The 19,052-nt window shown below is 40.2% G+C and overlaps 2 protein-coding genes across 2 annotated transcripts in view; both read left to right on the forward strand.

Annotated features, from left to right (window-relative positions):
• trpm2 (transient receptor potential cation channel, subfamily M, member 2) overlaps positions 1-16,517 on the forward strand; it is a 26,178-nt gene extending 9,661 nt beyond the window's left edge. Inside the window, exons 8-32 of the mRNA XM_005723331.1 lie at positions 783-885; positions 2,076-2,197; positions 3,274-3,648; positions 3,920-4,057; positions 4,147-4,276; positions 4,365-4,510; positions 4,675-4,787; positions 6,859-6,957; positions 7,098-7,311; positions 8,462-8,580; positions 8,666-8,798; positions 9,140-9,311; positions 9,468-9,648; positions 9,779-9,960; positions 11,320-11,452; positions 11,836-11,923; positions 12,435-12,519; positions 12,622-12,767; positions 12,905-12,969; positions 13,325-13,354; positions 13,450-13,536; positions 13,619-13,697; positions 13,781-13,882; positions 14,275-14,391; positions 14,493-16,517. Coding sequence (XP_005723388.1) covers positions 783-885; positions 2,076-2,197; positions 3,274-3,648; positions 3,920-4,057; positions 4,147-4,276; positions 4,365-4,510; positions 4,675-4,787; positions 6,859-6,957; positions 7,098-7,311; positions 8,462-8,580; positions 8,666-8,798; positions 9,140-9,311; positions 9,468-9,648; positions 9,779-9,960; positions 11,320-11,452; positions 11,836-11,923; positions 12,435-12,519; positions 12,622-12,767; positions 12,905-12,969; positions 13,325-13,354; positions 13,450-13,536; positions 13,619-13,697; positions 13,781-13,882; positions 14,275-14,391; positions 14,493-14,609 — 3,276 coding nt within the window. The 3' untranslated portion in view covers positions 14,610-16,517. The remainder of the gene's footprint in view (positions 1-782; positions 886-2,075; positions 2,198-3,273; positions 3,649-3,919; positions 4,058-4,146; positions 4,277-4,364; positions 4,511-4,674; positions 4,788-6,858; positions 6,958-7,097; positions 7,312-8,461; positions 8,581-8,665; positions 8,799-9,139; positions 9,312-9,467; positions 9,649-9,778; positions 9,961-11,319; positions 11,453-11,835; positions 11,924-12,434; positions 12,520-12,621; positions 12,768-12,904; positions 12,970-13,324; positions 13,355-13,449; positions 13,537-13,618; positions 13,698-13,780; positions 13,883-14,274; positions 14,392-14,492) is intronic.
• A 1,960-nt stretch (positions 16,518-18,477) lies between these two features.
• map3k13 (mitogen-activated protein kinase kinase kinase 13) overlaps positions 18,478-19,052 on the forward strand; it is a 38,137-nt gene continuing 37,562 nt past the window's right edge. Inside the window, exon 1 of the mRNA XM_005723333.1 lies at positions 18,478-18,552. The gene's annotated coding sequence lies outside the window, so the exon portion shown is untranslated. The remainder of the gene's footprint in view (positions 18,553-19,052) is intronic.

Consider the following 19,052-nt stretch of genomic DNA (forward strand, 5'->3'; position numbering starts at 1 on the left):
ACACAGGATGAACTGCAATGTACTGTGTATTTTGACTGGTCTGTGGCTATGCAGCCCCACACAGGATGAACTGCAATGTACTGTGTATTTTGACACCTATCTATTTGAGCTACAGCTGTTTTTTTTGTTTTGTTTTATCAGACCACACAAGCCAGCCCTCACTCCCCACATGCATCAGTGATTCTTGACAGCCCTGTTGCTTGCTGTTCCTAGCTTGTATCGCTTTTGATAGATACTGACCACTGCAGCTCAGAAATGCAACATAAGGGCTAAAGTTTAGGGGATGCTCTGACTCAGTTGTCTAGCCATCACAATTTTGGTGTTTTCACGCTCGCTTAAATCCTTATGCTTGCCCATTTTTCCCGTTTCTAACATCAGCTTTGAGGACAAAATGCTCACTTTCTCCCTGATAAATCCTATCCACTAACATAGCTCTTATATATATTCGGGTCCTCACCCCCCTGTGTCTAAGTCTCCTCTCCCTTCATGTGTTTCATGTCTGCTTGTCTTATGTCAGATTTAGGTCTATTACATTTGCTGTTCACATTTTTCTTTGTCAGGATGACACCACCTATAACCATCTTCATGACCATGCATCTTCAGTAACATATGTTGAACAGCACAGTTTTAGCTGCAGAACTGTTTCCTGCAGCTAAATGACTAAATATCAAAGATGAAAATATTTGCACGAAGTTTGTTGTGTGCTCACCAGAGATGTCTGAGCCAGAGCCAAAGAAACAGTGGTTCCAGTATTTAAACGTTTTTCTTTATTGAATTTGTAGATTCAGGACATCATCAGGATGTCACACCTGCTGACAGTGTTCAGAGTGAGCGAGGACTATCGCGGGGATTTGGATGTGGCCATTCTTCAAGCACTACTCAAAGGTAAGAATATGGATTTGAAGCAAATGCCCGGATCCTAACCAGACAGCCTACAAACATAACACACGCTATTAAGTATGAAGAAGGACTGGCTTAGTGCCAAACAGGCTCTTAGCAAGTATAATATTTCCAGTCAGAAAAATAAATGTGCTATCAAATGTCCCACAGTTGAAGATATTTTGATACCATCTTTACAGAGAGAAAACTACACTTGATGTCTTTAAAAATGTGCCATGCTTCCTTCAGACTAATAACGCCTCATGATATTCTGAAAAAATACCTAAGAAACCCATTTAAACCAAGCTTAGCAAAGAAATCTGAGCTAAAGTGCACTGAAACCATAAGTGAGTCCACCACACTGGACATTCACTTAATCTTTTGACCGTGATGAGTCATCATTCTAGTTTATCTGCTTTGTCCAGACTTTCCATCCATCTGGGTAATTAAACCACATTATCTGGGCGCCTTTCTGCTATCTCAGCTAATGTAGGTCATCCAGTGTCTCCCATTATAGTCACATGACTACAGTCCTGGTAGTACAACTGGAAATTTTCCAGTTGTACTATAATAGAACACTATAATAGAAAAATAATTGGTTTATGTTTGATATTTGGTTTTGATGATAAACCAAACACGTCCATGCTTCCATCTTGTCAGACTGGACTCTTGCTTGTCTTTTTGTTGTAATATAAATATTTTTAAAAGATTTGCTGGGGGAAAAACATCATTCTCAGATGTTTAAGAATTTATTTAAAAATCAATTAGATTAGTCATTGGATAAATGAAAAAAACAACTTTTTACATTCAAATAGTAAATGGCCTGTATTTGTATAGCGCTTTTACTAGTCCCCCCTAGGGACCCCAAGGCCCTTTACACACCCAGTCACACACTGGTGAAGGCAAGCTACAGTTGTAGCCACAGCCACCCTGGGGCAGACTGACAGAAGCGAGGCTGCCATATCGCGCCATCGGCCCTTCTGGCTAACACCAGTAGGCGGTAGGTGAAGTGTCTTGCCCAAGGACACAACGAGCGAGACTGTCTGAGCCGGGGCTCGAACCAGCAACCTTCCGATGAACTCCCAACTCTTGAGCCACAATCGCTCCGATACTATCTAAAATGCACCGAGCAGTGGATGAGCTTTTTAGAGAGAAAAGAGACAAATAAATCGAATCACTGTAAATTCTCCTTTCAGCCTCAAGATCCAGTGAATTCCTGGAAGTTGAATGCTGGAATAGGCAGCTGGAGCTGGCTATAACCTGGAACCGGGTGGATATAGCTGAGACTGAGATCTTCACTGAGGAGAGCCAGTGGAAGGTGGGTTTGTCTTTTAAATAGAAAACCAACATCACTCTCTGATCAGTTACCCAGATAGTGTTTTTTCTCCCCCATTTCCTGCTGAACATCAATAAGAAACATCAATTCCTCCAAATAACTTTATCCCTTCCTTCTGTCCTGCTGGCTGCAAGTAATGCTGAATTTTATTCTTCTGTAAGGCAAGGCACCTAAGCCTTGCACCTGTGATGTTATTCTAAAATGTAATTCTGTTTGAATTATGTAAAAATAAAATAATAAATTAACGTTTTTATATTTCTTCTCTACTTACTTTCTTTCAGTTTACACACTTTTCTTGGACTTCATGCACACTGCTTTTCCAGTCTTTTCTCTAACATTTAACCTTCTTTGTAAAGTATATCACTCTGTTGCTAGTAAAGCTGTCCATGTTTCTGATTGGTTACATGCTTCCCTTTTGTGCAAACAAACTCATAGCTAGACTGGGAAACTCTGGGTTGCCTTATTTAGTTGATACCCACCTCTTGTGTGACTGCTTAGTCTGATTTCTGATGTTAGGGGGAAAAGGGAATTGAAATGAAAGAGAAAAATCATGACCTTTACAGCACAGGCTTTGTGATTGAAAAGCATTGAAATCCTGGTTTGTATTAGTAAGATAAATTTATTGAATGGGAAAACTGAAATAGGTAATTATGTGAGCCTATCAGGTGCCAGACTGGCCACACATGCCATTTTCACTGGAGAAGTGAAAAACTGTAAATAATTGACATACATATAGGTTTAACTATAGGGAGAGTTTGCTGTGTTCGAAACTGGTTCCAAAGGTAAACCCAGCCCATATTATCAATACAGAAAGCCTTCTTGCCACCATAACACCATAAAGTCAGCTGATTCAGCAGCAGCATGCATCATATTATAAAGGTTTTACGAGTAGCAGAGAAGAGGTCTAGAAAGAAATAGCAGTCTGCTTTTCCATTCATATTATTGTCTCCATGTTGAACTTTGCCATCACACCATCCTTTGTTTCTAAAACAATGATACTAGACAAAAAAACAACAAAAATTCTGATGATGTTGTTCTGATTTTTTTCCTGCTTCTAGTCCAACGACCTCCACTGGGCCATGTTCTCAGCCCTGGCTGGCAACAAGCCTCAGTTTGTGAGTCTGTTGCTGGAGAACGGTGTGAGTCTGAGGGATTTCCTGCAGGAGGAGGAAACTCTGTGTGAGCTCTACACACAGCTGCCCAGCTGCTTCTTTCTGCGCAAGCTGGCTAAGCGGATCCACAGTGCTCGACGCAGCGGGAGGCAAGCTTTCGGCATCAGAACTCGAGCTTGCAGGGAGCAAGGCGAAAAGATCTCCCTAACTTATGTCTCTGATGAGGTGCGCCACTTGCTGGGGAAGTTCACCCAGCCCCTCTATCCTCCCTCCACCACCACAGACCAGTTAAACATGTCCATGGATGAAACGTCACTGCCAGTGAGTTAGTTCATCCACTCTGTTTTTTTGTTTGAAACACCGAATCTGTCTTTTTGCCAATTAATCATGTGTTGTATCTTACCCAATTTTATTTTTTATAATTTGAGAAAGCTTATTTTATGGAAATAGATGTTAGTAGGAGTAAAATATTCAGAAAATATACAAAGTATTTAGACTGAATATGCTGTTTTAGGGTATCACTATATCAGAAATCCTGGCATTGTGAACATTAATCATATAATAATAACAGACTCCTTCACTTTCTTTTTAGCCGTCTAAAAGTCAGACAAGTTCCCAAGCTCAGCTCAGGGAGGACAGTCCTGAAACACAGAGGGACCCGGGCACAGACCTTTTCCTTTGGGCTGTCGTCCAGAATAACAAGGAACTGGCTGAAATTGCCTGGGAGCAGGTGACGAAAGCACTTCTGGAAACTTCAACCATAGCTGCTTGCGTGGCGTGTTTATGACCTCACATCTTTCTGTATCTGTGTACTAACAGTGTAGGGATTGTATGTCTGCTGCTCTGGCTGCCAGTAAGATCCTGAAGAAAATGGCACGAGAAGGAAGCGATGCAGATGATGCAGAAGAAATGCGAGAACTCGCCAATCACTATGAGAAACATGCCATTGGTATAACACATATCATAACATGGCTGAATTGACCGTGATTGTTACGGAGCTTGAATTTATCCTCAGGCTGCGTATATGTGTGTCCCAGGTGTCTTCACCGAGTGCCACAACAGTGACGAGTCGCGCGCTAAGAAACTGCTGGTTCGCATGTCACACTTGTGGGGCAGAACGACATGCCTGCGGCTGGCGCTCGAGGCAGATGACAAAAACGTCATAGCTCAGTCTGGTGTTCAGGTAGAGGAAATTTTAGATTTTTCCAGAGGGGATTGCCAGTGTGTTATACATCACAATGTTGAGTAGATCAATTAAAGTTACAAAATTAAGAAATCGCTCAATTTAATTTCAAACTTTTTCTTGGTGCTGCATTATAATGCAGTCTGTGTAAACGTGTCTTTCAGGCTCTGCTGACTCAGATCTGGTGTGGTAAGCTTTCAGTAGAGAACCCTGTGTGGAGAGTGCTGATCTGCATGGTGTTTTTCCCTCTTATCTTCACTGGCTTTCTGTGTTTCAGGTGAGACCTGCCAGCCAGCTAAGGGGTACAATGGCTTGTACAGTGATACTGTGTTTATATGTGTTTTTATTAACACTGGCAAACAGAATGGAGCAAAATAGAGATAAGATAAATAAATTCTTCCCAAGTGAAGAAAGGAAGCATAGCATATGTAAATGACTACTAGGGAGTTGGATGGGCTGGCTTTAGACCACACACAAAAGGCTTTTCTGCCTAATAATGGATAATGCCATGCTACTGTACAGATGTGTGTGAAGTAGGTTAGAGCAAGTGGTAAGGAAAGTGATAAATAGACTGCATCACTGCAACACTGGTCACATTTTTTTTCCCTGGCATCTCCATTCTACCATCTTAAAACAACCCTGAAGAAAATAAACATTACTATACAAAAGGAAAAACCCTTCATTTGGTTGTACCCAATGATGCAATCAATGACCTTATGACCTTATATAAAAAGGAAGTGCCAGTTCGGCCCCTCCCACACACCTGTTTTGGCTGTATGACCAGAACAAAGGGACAAACAAAGGTAATTATAACCAAAGCAACAAAAGCAAACATAATTTACCGTGTCATTCTGCCTACGGCAGAAAAAAAAATTCAAACCACCTGATGGTTAAGTAGTATTTGCTTTAAAAGCATATGCATGGATGTAAACTGTAACATAACGCTACCACAAACAAACCCAGGAGAGTATGTAGAGCAAAGTTACACCAGCAATGTCTAAACTAAAGCAATATGGCCAACTGTAAAATAACATGGGATAAATCAATATGTTTAAGGCACAAGTGGTAAATAAGTTCAAGCCTACCACTTTGTCACAATACATACATATTAAAAGTTTTACTTTAACTTAATTTTAAACATACACAAATACATAAATATACAGTAAGCCACCAATGTAATGTCCAGGCACAGACAACTCTCACTTGTTTTCATTTGACAGAAACTGACTAAATATACCGTACAACACATATCTACAACTGTGTCATCTAAAATGACTCCTGATTCATCTTCCATACACCATGGAATTGCTGCCATGTGTGGATGAATTTTTAAAGCAAATAAGAAGGATAAAGGAGGGGAAATGCAGATAAAGCTTTCATCAGTGCATTCAGGGGAAAAAATGAAGTCACTTTCCAAGATTTAGATGTGTATTTTGCTGGAAGTTTCCCTTACAGAGATTAGCTATATGGCCAAACAATAGTTAACATCCAAAAACCCATAGGAGGAAAATCTGACAATAACACCATGGATGCTAAACAGAAGTTCACCGAGAGAAACGTGACAGTTTACACAGTGACTAAGTGGAGATTATTACATCTGGTGTAATGTAAGGATGTGTGTGACTAATTGTTACTACTGTCGGTACTAGATGTACTTGTACTTTAATCTAATTGTTAACGTCTCAATTGATGCCAAAAACTGGAAAATTGTTGTGTCCTAAATGTTATGCCTAACCTCCTTTTTAAGCCTGTTATTGTTACTTATTTTTTAAAATCACAGATACAAGTGGTGGAAATTAGCTTTCTTCTTTAGAAATAGGTTGAGGAGTCATTCAGGAGGTACTCAGAGTAGAGCCGCTACTCCTCAATGTTGAAAGGAGCCAGTTGGGGCGGTCGCCTCCCGGGCATGTCCTACTCTGAGGAGGCCCTTGGGTAGACCTTGGACACACTCGGTTGGCCACTGTGTTCCCCTGGATAACCTGGAGGAGGTGGCTTGGAGAGAGGGAGGTGTAGACTTGTCTGCTTAGGCCCCCCGTGACCCAAAGGAAGAAATGGATGGATTATTTATCGTTTTAGATTTTAACTTTCATTGAGATAGTTGTTATGAATTATAGAGCAATGCGTATTCTTCATAATATGCTGAACAATGTTCATAATGCTAGGTGCCACACATTTAAACTACGATTCATTATTGACGAATGTGATTAATGGTTTCAAATGCCTTTGTTTGGAGGGTTTTTGACATTGTTAATTAAACAATGCCCCAATTTAACTTTCTGCTTGTATTCTTTTTAATAGTAATACCTGATTGAGTTTCAGCTGTGGTCAAAAGTGTAACTTTTCCACAGACATGATGAAATCATCCAGAGAGAAACTGCGAAAGACGAGGAGATGAAGACAGTGGAGACCCTGACAGGAAGCACACTTAGAAGAAATGGTTGTGGCCCGTATGTACATACTTGTTCCTTAATGCAAATATCAACCCTCATCGCTGCATGACCTTAAATGTCATTTGAAGTTGAATAAACAGTGGATACATGAAAACATGGCATTGTCTCTCTAACTGCAGTGATCTTTCTGTCCACAGCTTGAAGCCCATGAAGCCTCTGGGCTGCTGGTCCAGGCTGATGTACCTGTACACCTCCCCACAGGTTAAATTTTACTGGAACATTGTATTTTATTTTGCCTTCCTCTTCCTGTTTGCTGTGGTGCTGATGATCGATTTCCAGAGCACGCCCTCTGCTGGCGAGCTGCTGCTCTACATCTGGCTGCTCTCGTTGGTGTGTGAGGAGATCAGACAGGTGAGAAACTGTGGCTCAGACCCACAAATGATACAAAACAACAAACAAATAGCCTTTTTTTTCTCTTTGTGTGCACTGTACTGTATTGTAGAGAGAAATTTTTCAACACAAACAGTGGCCCCATTCACCTTTAGAGGCTCAAATGTCTAAAAGGTCAGCAGTAAGAAATGGTGAGTACCCTTCTTCTTTTAGAGGAGGGAGCAGTGTAACAGAGCAACACCACAGAGAATAGAAAACCTTTGTAATTGTAACAAATGCAGCAAAAACGAATGCATTTAAAGTAGGACAGAAAAGAATAAGCATGCGCCTGAAAAGGAAGCATTACACAAATAAATAAATATAAAATTACATCAGGGTAATCTCTGGGGTAGTATGAATGACATTGTTTCACCAGTGAGAGTAATTATTGCACCAGAATGAATATAATTATCTTTGAAAGTAATTACCTTTAGTAGTCATTTCCCTAAAAGGCAGTCATTATATAGCCTGTAAACAGACATTTACTCCTAGCTGAAATTCACTGTGTAAATGGCCCTGGGAACGAACTGTCTTTGAGTCCTTAAAATGCTCTGAAGGTCCCGCTCCATCCAGAGGGTAGCAGGTCAAACAGGTGGCGTCCTGGATGTGAGGAATTATAGCAAGTGTGCAGCCCTAAGAGGTGACAGGAGCTGGCAGTGGGAGGGTAAACAGCAATCCATGGTTTTCTGTGCTGTGTTGATGACCCACTGAGGAGCTCTGTGATCTGTTACTCAGAGATACAATATGCCATTACGTTCTAAGCAGAGGAGCTTAAAAGGCAAGGCCTGCAGCTTGTAGGCTCCAGCAGTTGTAGTCGCCGTTGTACCTTCTTAATAACCCACATGGTGCTGGCAGGAAAGGTCTCCAGAGGATTTCTGGGTGTGACCCATTTTAACACAGTTCCCCTTGATGTACAGAGGGCAGTCAATTTGTTTACCTACCTAAATCCTGTCCCTGAGTAACTCCCTTTTTCTGTCTTTTTTTGTTGTTTTCATTTCAAAGGCTTCTTTATCCTTTAATGATTTATTTATTGATTAGAAAGTAATCAAAATAATTTAAATGATAGGTGATTGTATGTCGAATGCTAAGTAATATAAAATCCTCTTATGTCTAATTCTCTTTTCTCTTTCAGCTCTTTCATGATCCAGATGGTTTTGGGTTTCGTAAGAAAGCCAAGATGTACATCAATGAGTTTTGGAATATTTTAGATGTCCTCTCCATCGTCCTGTTCCTTATCGGCCTTGCATTTAGGTGGGTTTTTGCTCTCTAAGACAGTCTGTGGAAATCAATCCACCCACTGCATTATCTATGAATCACCAAGCTTTTCCTACTTCAGGCTGACAACCGAGCTGTTTTATCTGGGTAAAATCATCCTCTGCATCGATTTTGTGGTCTTCTGCCTCCGTCTCATGGCCATCTTCACGATCAGCCGAACCCTCGGACCCAAAATCATCATAGTCAGAAAGATGGTGAGGGGTTTACAGAACAAATACAAAGCATGCTGACCTGAGGTTTTATGGCTACACCAAAAAAACACGCTTACCTAATACAATAAGAGGCTTCTACCTCACCGAGCCTCGATCATAGTCTGCAGATGAAATGTAGTCCTTGTGTTTCAAAAAGGTGTTTTGAACACTTGGATCATTTTGTTACCACACTTATTTCAGTCAGTCAGACCTCAACTTTGTGTTCAGCTACACTTTATTTACTCCCTAAGCATACATGAGATGTCAGAGTTTGCAACCGTGTTTCTAAATGTGTCAATTTCTGAGTGTTTCTTGCTTGTGATTGGTGCCTTTCTATCCTCCAGATGATGGACATGTTCTTCTTCATGTTCCTCCTGAGTATCTGGGTGGTGGCTTATGGTGTCGCCAAACAAGGCATCCTCATCCACAATGAAAATCGTCTGGATTGGATCATCCGTGGGGTGCTTTACGAGCCATACCTCATCATATTTGGCCAGTTTCCCAAAAATATTGATAGTGAGTGGATTTTGAGAATCTTATACTTTACTTTTTTTTTTTTTTTTAATTTTAGCTGTAATAATTTGTTTCAGTATTTTGTTACACATATTTATTCTCCTCCAAAGGCTTCAACTTTGCTCATCACTAATGAGGATGTCATTTTTCTTCCTGCAGACACTGAGTTTGACATGAACTCTTGCAGCGTGAATGCTACAGATCCCCTGAAGCCTAAATGTCCCGTGTTGAACGAAAACCAGAGCCCGGTCTTTCCTGAATGGCTCACCATCATCATGCTTTGTGTTTATTTGCTCTTTGCCAACATACTGCTGCTCAACCTCTTAATAGCAATTTTCAAGTGAGTCCTCCTTGTCATCAAAGTGTATGAGCTTTTCTGTCATCTTACTGTTTTAATGATGATGATGATGAGCCCTCGCCTTTTTTTTATTTTTAAACTTCCTTATGTTTCGTGTTATCGTCCCGCACAGCTTTACATTTGAGGAAGTCCAGGACAACACAGACAAAATATGGAAGTTTCAAAGATACGAGTTAATTAAGGAGTACCACAGTCGACCTGCTGCCCCTCCTCCTTTCATCATCCTCAGTCATATCTACCTCTTCATCAGAAGCATGGTGCTGCGGAGGCCCCCCAAAATATACAAAGAGTTCAGTAAGTGCTGAAGTGTTTATCCACACCTTTGCAGACTTTTGTGTAATTAAAAATGCTTCATTATTTATGTACATGGCTACAGACCACCCACATACAGGGTACCCCAAAGGTGAAGAAGAAGAGAACTTGTAGGCGTTCACATGCCACGAAGGCAGATTTAAATTTGTGCCTGCAACTTCAGACTCAAGGTATGAAAGATGGTAGCTATACCTATGTATGGTGAAAACGCTAAGGAAAGAGATGGGATCTTTTTAAAAAGGTCATCCTCTTCCTCATCACCTCAAGCTTCATCTCCTGAACTGAAGTCATTGCTCTAGCACACAAAAACATATCAGCAGATTAGCCATGCAACCCTCGCATCTCTGTACAGCAGACAGTGAGTTGGCTAAACAACAGCTGCTTTTACTCTGGCATCACTCCATCTAATGTCAGGCTCAAGTGTCCTAAAGATCCCACTTTCCCTCTGATGAACAGTTTGACCATATTCTCACATCGTGAGAATATTGGACTTGGACACTTAGCTGATTTGCTAAGTGTCCAAGTCCAATACCAACTTATCTAGAATTATGCACCTAAATTGGGAGAGTTTAGAAAATAGAACTCAGTTGATTGCAATCTACTGACATCTACAGGTGACGTTTAACTAACTGTAACTAAAACTATGAAATAACAAGATCAAAAGATCTAATATTGTATTTTCTGTCACATAAAACTGTTTCTTGAGTGACCAGTGGAGTGAGTATGGCTCCAAAAGCAGGTCAGTCATGTGAGCAAAACCAGATCACATGACTGAAATCCCACATTTAGGTCACATCAAAACAAGTATCTCAAATGCAGGTGAAGGCTTCCGTTTTCAAAACTAGATCTAAACACAAGTTTCAGAGCTTTTAGCCACATCTCATGGTGTTCGTCAGCAGGTGAAGTTTGCCCGGTTGCCATGGAGATGGATCAGTTTATCCCCATGTTACTGTAACCAGAGTATGACCCTTTATTTATCTCATTAATGCAGATGATCTCCTCTGCCTCTGCTCATGGTCAACAGATTTTTACCTGTTTTTGGTGCTGTTGAGAACGTGGCAGTGAAAGTTTAATGTATTCAGAGGTCATCTGCAGACCCTGACAGTGCTTTAAACAAAAACCTAATTTGTGTTTTAAAAAGATTATTATAACTATAAAATACAGAAGAAAAAAAAACCCCAAACTGAACATGAACTGAAAAGAAAAGGTCGCTGAGCAGCTAGTATTTGCTCTTTCTGTTTAACTCACTCCCAGTTTATCTGTTGTGCAGGGTTTTCTGTCCGCATGGATGTGCAGAATTAGGTTATGCAGTGATTCAAAGCATGTGATGCTGTTTTTCAGAGAATGAGCTCAACCCGACAGAGGATGAGGAGCTGCTGACCTGGGAGTCCTTGATGAAAGACAGATACTTGGTGTCTGCACGGCAGGAGCAGAGCCAGAGCACGGAGAGACGCATCCTGGACACAGCCCAGAAGTAATCTCACAGTAATGTAGCCGAAAGTCGCTGTATGTGTGCTGTCTATGCATCATCACACCAGTTTCCATAAAACGGAGTGAGCAGTCCAGCCAAAATGTGATTGCACGTTCTTTTTTTTAATGAGCTTTTAGAGACCAAAGGACCAATTTGCATGCATAATCACCTTATGTATCACACACAGTTGGATAGATTTAGGGTAATTTGAGATATTTTCTGTCCAAGGACTTGGATGTGGCTGCTTCACCAAACAATATTTACATAAAAATTATTGAAATCACTCTGTTATTAAAAAAAAGTAATATAATAATTTCCTGTTTGTTTTATTGTAAAGACTGATGATTTTCTTTAAGTAATTTTCAAACTGACACTTGTTTCTGCAGGGTTAACATCATAACTGATCTGCTGGAGAGAAATGGGGAAACGAGCGCTGCTGCCATGCTGAAAAGACTGACTCAACTTGAAGAGCAGGTTGTGGCCTGATTTCTTTTGGTTGGCACTAATGTTGCACCTGTGTCTGTAATATGTCACGATATGCTAATGGAGGGTGACCTGAGGCACTAAAGACACGGCACGCTTTTTGTGGCACGCTCTTGTGTGTCAGGGGTGTGAATTTTAGACTTTGAACTGCGTTTTTAATACATTTTATGGCTTTTCCTACTGATAAACACCTCCCCCATTTCCATTCATACTACACCAAAGTCATAAAGTAGCAAATAACCAATTAAGTGGCATAAGATTCCTGTTTTCTTCACTATCTAATGCAGAAATGTGTACTTTTTACAGTGGGTTCACAGTTAAACAAAAAAAATCTCTATCTCGGAGGTTAAACGTGCAGTTACACTTTACACTGACAGAAAGAGGAGTTTCACTGCTCTGACCCACTTAAGATCAAACTTAGCTATACGTGTAAAATTACTTTGACGTCCTTGATCTAAGCAGCTAACAGAAGTAGTTGATCCACGTTCCTTTGTCTCATCAGGTCAGCCAGTCTACTAAAGCCCTGCAGTGGATTATGGATAGTCTGAAATCTCAGGGTCTGCCCTCAAAAGACACACAGTCACGGAGTCAGTACCAAATTTAATTCACTATTTACATGTCACAGTTTTATGTTTGATAAATATTCTAAATCTGCTGCTGTTTGCGAACATTTTTGTGGTTACCTGCAGCTCCAGCTGGCGTAGATGAGACCCCAGATTCTTTCAGGAATACATCAGAGAAAGGAAGCGGTTTCCATGTGAATTCCCGTCAGTTTTCCTACCCAAACAGCAAACTCACGCGCTTCCCTGTGCCTGAGGAGAAGGTGCCCTGGGAGGTACTTATTATATATTTAAATATTATTAAATATTATTTTTTTCCACCACAAAGTCACCAGTTGCCACTCCTCAGAAAGTCACTGAACTGATAAATTGTCCAATAATTCTGGTGGTTTTTATCTCCTTTTTTTCCCAGGTCAGTTTCAGCTCATACAAACCAACTAATTATACCTCTGACGACAGCGAAGACCATGTGGATGGGTGTGTGAAGCCATACTTTCCTGTTTTCACTAGCGTTTTATTTGAGGACAGCGTAGAGTCTGTTTTTCACATGTCTAGAAAGCAACACTCTTCCAGTAAGTTATAAGTAATCATTGAAAGGGATTATTTTGCGTGAGTATACACATTGTGTTTTTAACCTGCATATTATACCCATAAAAACATTAATTAGCAGGCAATGAATGGGCCTCGGTGACAAGTGAATTACCAGTTTTCAGGTCGAATCTATTTGAACACAGTAAATAAGCTTTCTGGCCTAACTTTGACTTTATTGTGTAATTACAAGACCGCCTCCTCCAATCTCTGTACGCTCTTCATCTATTGTTTCTCCCTGCAGATCAGAACCAGAAGCCTTAGCTAATTACAGGTATGACACAAGAACAGATATAGACCCTATTCAGTATTACTTATAGTAACCTCAAAAGCGTGTCTTGATGTCTGATAAGGAGCTTGTCATCTCAGAAACCCAGGGGGGAGGACGGGCATCAGTGGGCGTGGGGCACTGAGCCGCCTGGGTCCAAACCTCAGTGTAGAGCTTGTGATTACACGGTAGGTCATCTCAATGCCCCTGCAGAGGTTTTAAAAAGGTTGTTTTGCGCAGAAATATCTGAGACTTTCCACTTATTTTTAGCTGGCGAGACAGCGAGAAGTCAGTTCTGGAGTACCTGGCAGTTTTTGACGAGAGTCGAAGAACTTTATCTTTACCTGGAGTGAGTTCCAGTCTGTGTCCATTTAATGTGGTTTATACATTTTTTTGAACTGTTCAATCACACTGTGGCTTTAAAACCTTCAGGGCCCTGTTGATTCTGCTGATAAACTGCCACCAACTCTTAAAAAAACGATGGGAAAAAAGCTGTATGAAAAGATCAACGCAAAACTGTCAGAGGGAACAAAGGTAAGTCTGTGCAGCACTGTGGTGGTAAAGCTTTAAAGTAGCTGCAGGAGCAATGAAAACAAAGAACAGCTGTAAAGCACGACAGCTTTCGATAGAAGAACATGTCAACAGCTGTCACTGATAGCATTTTGAGAGAGCAGGAAGAACAGGCCCTCTGTTTGTCTTTGATATAAACACTGGTTAGTAAATTTAGTGATACAATAGAAAGCATTCGATTAAATATTACATTATAAAATAAAAAATGTAAACATCAAAGACAAGTTACTTATTTTCCTGAGCTGAGAAATGTTTGAATCATTCAAGAGAGAAGGGGAGCATCCTGCCAGGGCTGAAACTGTACATTAATACGATATCGATTAATTTGTTGATGGACGTGGTTGTTTGGTTTTTAGGTGTTTGAGGGTTATGTGGATGACTGCAGGAACACGGATAACGCCTGGATGGAAATGACTGTCCTAAACATTCACCTGGATAGAAAAAGCCAGGTGATGGTGGACATCAACAACACGGTAACATCGAGTGTTTTACAGCGTGAAGAATAAATTGGCTGGCCGACTGTTTTACATTTCCTCCTTTCTGCATTTACATGTTATTATCTGTTGCTTTTTAGGTGCTGAGCAGTAACGGTGCTCTTCAGTGGCAGGAGGTGAGCAGCAAAGCCACACTTAGCTCAAACCAAAGAGAGTCGCTGCGGCTGGCTGCTGCGCTGCACAACAGGAAGTTCTGACATTCACGACGCTGCGGCTGTAAATGTGCCTCTACATCTCCCCGTCACTGCTGCCTTTTCTTTAAATATGTCGATTAATTGTGTTGCACTGAAAGCCATAATCTACATTGTGCTGCTGCTGACTATGAAATGAATGTTGAACCTACACTGTTAACTGCTGCTCACTAAAAACAATCAAATATTAACATTCAGAGAAGAGTGGCTACTCCTCCACACTGAAAGGAGCCAGCTGAGGTGGTCTGGGTGGTCTAGGTGAGGTGTTTCAGGCATGTCTTACTGGGAGGAGGCCCCGGACAGCTGGATCAGCTGGGCCTCTCTGCTAAGACCCCCTGCAACCTGAACCTGGATAAGAAATTGGAGGAATAATTAAAGGGGACTAGTTATGTTCATTTCCAGCTCTCTATGTTTTTTTAAATTTCAATTCTACTAGAGTAGCTTTGCATGATTCACAGCTCAAAATAATCCTTATTTATCTTTTCCTGACTATGCAGCCCTTTAGACTCTCCCCTTTCTGTGCTCATACCATATTGGGGATATGTACTCAGTGATGACTTACAGAGCCAAGAATATTATAAAAACAAGCACTCAGATTACAGGGATTACTTGAACATATAGTGGCCTCATTATTAGAAACTTCAGTGATGTTTGATATGAGCCATTGTTACAGTATATGTGTGACAGAAAAAGTGGAACAGATCTCTTTTAAGTGAACAGAGTTCACTAATGGCGCACAGGGTGCTTTAACTTACAGTTGTCTATTAGTATGTAGCAGTTATAGAGCTTATTCTTTTATAACACACAAGACAATCATCAGTAATAATAATAATCATGTTACAACTTGGTGAAATTAAATATTAATCTACATTTTTTAGATTGCCTTGATTCACCTTTATTTAATTTGGATATATTTTACTCGATTAATTTTTTTTTAAAATTCACTTGTATTGAAGCAGTTTGACTTTGTGGCACTGCTGCTTGCTTTCTCGCTGATATCACTATCTATCTCCGTTTCCCTGAGTTTGTTTGCGTGTTGCACTCTCTCCCGTCCTGTTTAAAAACAGAGAAGCTTGTGAAACACTTTTCTGCCCTGAGCTCAGCTTTTGTCCACCTGCCAAGCATGCAGCGCTGCGCTAGTTTCGGAGCAGCCTCCGCGGGCTCTCATTGGTGCAGCCAGAGGTGGCCAGACTACGCAGTATCGGTTTCACTCCCTCCCCCGGCTGCCCAATCGATCACCTGTCCCGGCACGAAATGATCACAAATCATCCCGATTGTGTCTGTGTGTGCTTGAAAGAGCAGTAACTTCTAAACCGCGTGGATTTGTTGTGACTTTATGACCTGAAAGTTGAACTGTGTGCGCCGAGCAGGCGCCAGAGTCCCGGCCTCCCTCCCTCTCTCTCTCAGTTGTTATTATTTGTATCTCCACCTCCCGGCAGCGCACGGACGCTATTTTTAGCCACAACGTCAAAGAGAGACAAAAAAAACAAAACAAAATGAAGAGTTCCCACTCTGGAGCAAAAAACAACTGTCCTCACAGAGTCACTGTTAGTCTGTACAAAGGTTGTTACAGTTAACTAAAGCTATATATAAAAAAACATTTTAGTTCAATAGAACAAGAATAGAAACTAGATTTTTGAGGGGGATTAAAAATAACTGAAATGATTTGTGAATTTGGAAAAATGAAGTAAAATAAAAACCGGAAATAAACTTAGTTTTAATCTTTGGTAACGTTTGTTATCATAATCTGCCTGGTGAGGCAGTTTGTTACAAGACTTTAAGTCAGCTGCTTTCAGAAAGCTCTGCTTCCTTATTGTAACACCTACATACGCCCTCGAATACAATAACCCTTCAAAAGAATAGAACCTAATGCTGAAACTAATAAGACTAAACCAAAACAAGCAAACTGAAACTAAACTGAACTACAAACAAAAGTCACAATGAATACAAAAACAATAAAAACTAAACGTAGAATAACTTGGGTGTGTATGTTGACAGGCCCCAAGTTATTTTAAACCAATAAAATGACATGTTATGCTCATCATATTTTATACATCTTTTTCTATTGCTTTGTGTTTATCATACCAACACTGTTTATATTTTTCAATCATTTTTATGGTAAAATGAAATTAAGGCTTTTCTCTGACTCCTCTAGTGCACATTGAAGGGTCCCCTCATAGCTTCTGGGCCCTTGAGCTGCCCTGTGGAAAGTTACACCTTTGCACAGGTGTAAATATTTACCATGCTGTGTGAAATATACTCAATTATTGAGCCTTAAGAGAGAAAAAGAAGCACTGAAGCGATAGCCTTAAAATTAAAGAACACATGAGCCATTCCTTCAGGAAATTACTGCCAGTTTTTAAATTGAAATCTGATTTACAGCAGATGTTATTGGTTTACTTTGTGTAATGAAGTGGGGGCAATCAAGAAAGTCTTAGGGAGTAAAAACTGTTTATAGTATGTCATAGAAAATTAAGTTAGTCTCAAAGGGTGATGTAGTTTGTATGTCAAACATCTTTTATGCTCACATCTTTAATTTGAGCAAATTCAACTTTGGAAAAGCATTCAAAGCTCCAGATCAACTGTGTGTAAATTATATGATTTAATTCATCTCAATCTGTACAAATTATGAACAACATCAATACTGCATGGTGCATACTGTTGAATAAAACTGAACTGATTACCCGACTCCATGTTAATTCAGCAGAAAATAAAAATTAGATTTTATGAACAGATCATGTCTGACACGTGAAAATGTTGACCTGAAATGTAAAGTGGTCAAATAGATGTAAGAAGGCACAACATTTTCTTTTAAATAAACAGTTCAGTTCAACCGTGTTCAGGTTCCCAGACAGGTAATGAATGAAAGTAAGTGAAAGTGTGATGGCACAGAAGTATAAAATACCAGAAATGGAAACACTTGGAGTGCAAATACCTCAATCAGTCAACATTGATACACAACACTTAAAAACAAAAGTACTTTAAGTGTGTTAGCTAGTGCATAGTGTTGTTCTTGTTAGCCTTAAGACAATGAAGACCTACACAGTGTCGTTCTTTAATTAATAATAATTAAACAATTAATTAGCATTTATTTATGGCATCTACAGTATATCTGCTAGAATTCTCTTTTGCACAATCTCAGTCTTGCTGTTTTTCTTTAACTTTTGTATAAGTGTGTATATGTACATACTGTATATAAAATATTTCACCACCTCACATAATAATACCATAAATATGAGCCTGTGATACCTTTAACCATTTTGTGTTCATTGTAGATTACACTCATTTTATTATTACTCTTTATGAAGATCCTGTAGCACAGTTATATCTCTTGCAGAATCATTAAAGTGTCTATCAAGAATAAAAAGCAACTAAATTAAACAAACAGAACGATAAGCATAGAAAAATAAATACATAAATAAAGCCAGTACTATACCTTGATCAAAATATTCTGATCAGGGTAGACCTTGATAAGAATATGCACGTTACATAAATTTGTATTTTTGTATGTGAAAATTAAAATTTTATTATTTTGTGTGCCAAACTGCAAATGTACAGCACAGAATTAAAGCATTATGACAGTTCAGTTATCAAGATAATCACAGATGGATCAATAATCTATCTAGAAAGAAACTTAGAAAGAAATTCACATGTAACATGAATCAGCTTGTGGTCTTCCGCTATGATGTAATTACAAAGCAGAACTTTTAAAAATGTATTCATATATTTTACCTTCAGTGCTATTAGAAACTCACGTTCCTGTGCTGTCACGCACTACATAGACGATCTTTGACCACGTGAACAGCTTTACAGGTGCACGGGTTATAGAGGCTCCGGAAGTGACGTGTGACGCTCACAAGACTAGACCGTACCATTCTGTGTGGACAGTAAATAGATGGACCCGGAGACGACAGGCGGACCTGTGTGAGGGACGGAGAAGCGCCGAAGGGTAAGAAACCGGGTTGTGTGTGGGACATTTACCGAGAGGAGGTTAATGTGTGAAGAGGGTGAAGAGAAACGCTCCGGTCTGTTGGTTTGTTGGTGGGGTGATGAGGCTGTAATGTGCCGACCGGGGCAGCTGTCACTGAACTGCTGTCTAACGCGACGACTGGTCCTGAAAGTGTTTATGAATGAAATCAAAGCCACAAATCGGCTCCCGGTCCTCAGCAGCTTTACCACCTTCACCTGTGGCTTCCTCACAGACGTGGTTTTAAGCGGCGGGAGTCACACGGCAGGTATAGGTGAGGTTAGTGCTCTTATTCGCCGTCATTATGTAACCAAGTGCACAATCTCGTTAAATAGCGAGCTACAGAGAGCCTGTGTTTGACCCAGGAGAGGGAGGAAATTACAGGCTGCTGAGGAGAGGAGGTGAAATTATAGAGGCTGGTGAAGAAATGTTTGTTATTGAGTTCTCAGACTGAAGTTTTGTTTAGTTTAGTTTTTTTTTTT

The sequence above is a fragment of the Pundamilia nyererei genome, unplaced genomic scaffold, assembly GCF_000239375.1.
Source record: "Pundamilia nyererei isolate P.nyererei 1_Seehausen unplaced genomic scaffold, PunNye1.0 scaffold00009, whole genome shotgun sequence".
Lineage (NCBI taxonomy): Eukaryota > Metazoa > Chordata > Actinopteri > Cichliformes > Cichlidae > Pundamilia > Pundamilia nyererei.